The sequence below is a fragment of the Pteropus vampyrus genome, unplaced genomic scaffold, assembly GCF_000151845.1.
Source record: "Pteropus vampyrus isolate Shadow unplaced genomic scaffold, Pvam_2.0 Scaffold6, whole genome shotgun sequence".
Taxonomy (NCBI): Eukaryota; Metazoa; Chordata; class Mammalia; order Chiroptera; family Pteropodidae; genus Pteropus; species Pteropus vampyrus.
In genome coordinates, this window is record NW_011888787.1 from 8,850,083 (window position 1) to 8,853,550 (window position 3,468).

The following is a 3,468-nucleotide window of genomic DNA, read 5'->3' on the forward strand; positions in this document are numbered from 1 at the left end:
GATGTCAAGCTTACTAATTAGCATACGTTAAAAATATTGGAAAAAATGTATGCTTAGCTTTTATGTTAAATGCAAATAAACCAAAGAAAACCTTTTAATAAAATACCAACAATTCTTAAAATTTTGTTGAACCATATTAGAGGAAAAAAAATAATGTTTGGATAACAGTATCACATATTAAGAGTTCATAAAGCGAATTTAGACAGTAGTTCATCCAACCTTTTATTTGATTTATAGGTGAAGTTGAGCCACAGAGAATGTAAGTGATTTCCCTAAGGCTACATACACATCTTATTTTTGATGGGAGCCCCTACCCTCCTTGCTTAATAATCCAGTGCTCATCCATAATAAGCACATTCTTTTTTTTAAAAAATCCCTTATGTAGTATACTTAAAAGAGGAAAGGAAAATAAAAATCTATTTTTGTACATTTGATAAACACGTAGGCTAAATGTTAATTGTTTAAAATTAAAACTTCTCTAAACTATATTTTCCTTCACCAACCCCCTCCCCCCCCAACTTTCTTTTTGTTTTTTTGCACATTTCTGGAAGAAGTGATACACCTGTTGAGGGACAGCGGCCTATCAACAGCGAAATCCTGGGCCAGAGTTCAGTTTCAGAAAAAGAGCCTGCAAATGGAGCACAGAATCCAGGACCAGCTAAGCAAGAAAAAAATGAGGTAATATTTACTACACACAGCATCTTTAGAGTTATACTCTTTGTGAGAAGTAATGATATTTGCTTAGATAGAATTTTATTTAATTTATTTTTATTTTTATTTTTTAAAACACCTACAGCACTTGGTATTCCTAGGTGGTCTCCCATCCAAGTACTAATCAGGCTTGACCTTGTTTAGCTTTTGAGATCAGACGAGATCAGGCACGTTCAGGGTGGCATGGCTGTAGTTAGATAGAATTTTAAAAGAATTTTCTGATATTTGGAAGTAGTAGAGAGAATATCTAGATTTTCTTATTAATCACCCTATTTTCTCCTCTCTTCCTTAAGAATATATGGTACTTTTAGTTGTCATTGTGTATTTTGGACTATTTTAACAGATGAATTTACTAACAATTATTTTAGATTGATATTAATCTTCTATATTTTGGTATTTGAGTAATTGAACTCACATTAAACATGGATAGCTTGCATTTTTAAGTTATATGCTTTTTATTTTACTAATTAATGAACAAGGAATTGACATTTTTAATATAGACTAATACGTTTATTTAAGTTTTTCGCATTCCAGATTATTTTTCCATGGCGTTTGGAAAGGAAATAGTGAGGCATAAATTAAGGTGCAAATTTTATCTCATTTAAATGCCACTGAGAAAGAGTGAGTAGTAGGTAGTTTTAATAAGTTGAATAATTTTTTGAATTTTTTGAGTATTTAGTTGAATAATATCAACTAAATATTAAGAATGAACTAGAAAAATTACTATTAAATATGTAATAAATAAATAATAAATATTACAGATATGCATTTGTACCAGACAACAGAACTCCAAAATATATGAAGCAAACATTGACAGAGTTGAAGGGAGAAATAGTTATGCAGTAATAGTTGAAGACTTCAGTACCCCACTTACGTATAGGACATCTGAACAAAGGATCAGTAAGGATGTAGGGGACTTGAACAACACTGTAAAATAATTAGACCTAACAGGCATCTATAAAACACTCCAATAATAACAAAATACATATTCTTCTCAAGTTTGCATGCAACATTCTTCAGGATAGACCATATATCAGGACACAAAACAAATCTCAATAAGTTTTAAAAGATTGAAATCATGTAAGGTATCTTCTCTGACCATAGTGTTATTATTAAAAATTAATAATAACAGATGGAAAATAGAATATTCACAAATTTATGGAAATTAGATAACATAGTCTTAAACAACCAATCGGCCAAAGAAGAAATCACAAGGGAAATTAGAAAATCCTTAGAGGCTAATGGAAGTGAAAAGAACATATCAAAACATACAACATTCCAAACTTATAGGATGCAGCAAAAGCAGTGCTCAGGGGGACATTTATAGCTGTAAATTCCTCCATTAAAAAAGAAGATTTCAAATCAGTAACCTAACCTTATGCCTTTAGGAACTATAAAAGAAAAGCAAACTAAACCCAAATCTAGCAGAAGGAAAGAGGGAAGTAATAAAGATTAGAAAGGAGACAAAGTACAGAATAGGAAAACAATAAAGAGAATCAATAAAACAAGAGTTGGTTCTTTAAAAAGATCAACAAAATTGATGAGCCCTTAGATTAACAAAGAAAAAAAGAAAAAATACACAAATAACTAAAATCAGAAATGAAACCAAGACATTACTATCAACATTTAATATTAAAAACCACTTATAAGAGAATATTGTGACCAGTTTGTAAGCCAAAAAATTAGATAACCTAGATGAATTGGACAAATTTCTAGAAACACACAAATTACATAAACTGACTCAAGAAGTAGAAAATCTCAATGTACCTATAACAAGTAGAGGTTGAATCAGTAATCAAAAAGCAAAGTCCAGGATGAGATGGCTTTGCTGGTGAATTCTGCCAAACATTTAAGGAAGGGTTACCACTAATTCTTCCCAAAATCTTCCAAAAACACTTAGAAGAAAACACTTAGAAGAAAATATAGGCATAAATCTTTATAACCTTGGATTTTGTAATGTGTTCTTAGATATGATACCAAAAGCATGAGCAACAAACATAAAAATTGGTAACTTGGATTTCACCAAAATTTAAAATATCTGTGCACCAAAAGACATTATCAAAAAAGTGAAAAGACAGCTCTATGGAATGGGAAAAGTATATATCTGATAAGAGTTTAATATCTCCAGACTATATGAAGAACTACAGGCATACCTTGTTTTATTGCACTTCACTTCATTGCGCTTAACAGATACCGTGACTTTAGAAATCGAAGGTTTGTGGCAACTCTGCATCAGGCAAGTCTGCACTGGCGCCAAACAGATTACAATTTGCTGAATGCTCAAATGATGGCTAGCATTTTTTAGCAATAAAGTATTTTTTTTTTATTAAGGTATGTACATTTTTTTAGACATAATGCTATTGCACATTTAATAGACTACATTATAGTGTAAACATGCACTAGGAAAACAAAATTTCATATTAACTTGCTTTATTGAAATAGTTGCTTTATAACAATGGTCTGGAACCAAACCTATGACATCTCCAAGGTATGCCTGTACTACAACCCAACAACGAAAATACAAACAATCCAATTTTTTTAAAAAAGGACTTGAATAGACATTTCTGAATGGCCAATAATAACATGAACAGATGCAGAACATCAGTAGTCATTAGGGAAATGCAAATCACAACCACAATGAAATACAAGTTCCCAACTACAAGGATGGCTTAAATCAAAGCAGTGGAAAATAACAAATGTTGGTGAGAAAGTAGAGAAATTTGAACCTTCAAACATTGGAATATAAAGTAGTACAGT

At 31.1% G+C, this 3,468-nt stretch overlaps 1 protein-coding gene and 1 pseudogene across 11 annotated transcripts in view; one reads left to right on the forward strand and one right to left on the reverse strand.

The window, feature by feature from the left end:
- The window catches only part of WDR47 (WD repeat domain 47), a 54,906-nt gene that overhangs the window by 25,486 nt on the left and 25,952 nt on the right, over positions 1-3,468 (forward strand). For 8 of the 11 annotated variants that reach the window (XM_023536133.1, XM_011367966.1, XM_023536135.1 and 5 more), the window contains one exon: positions 552-678. In XM_023536133.1, coding sequence (XP_023391901.1) covers positions 552-678 — 127 coding nt within the window. The remainder of the gene's footprint in view (positions 1-551; positions 679-3,468) is intronic. The other 3 variants (XM_011368006.1, XM_023536124.1, XM_023536131.1) reach the window with 1 other exon arrangement.
- Positions 788-906, reverse strand: LOC111745510 (annotated as a pseudogene).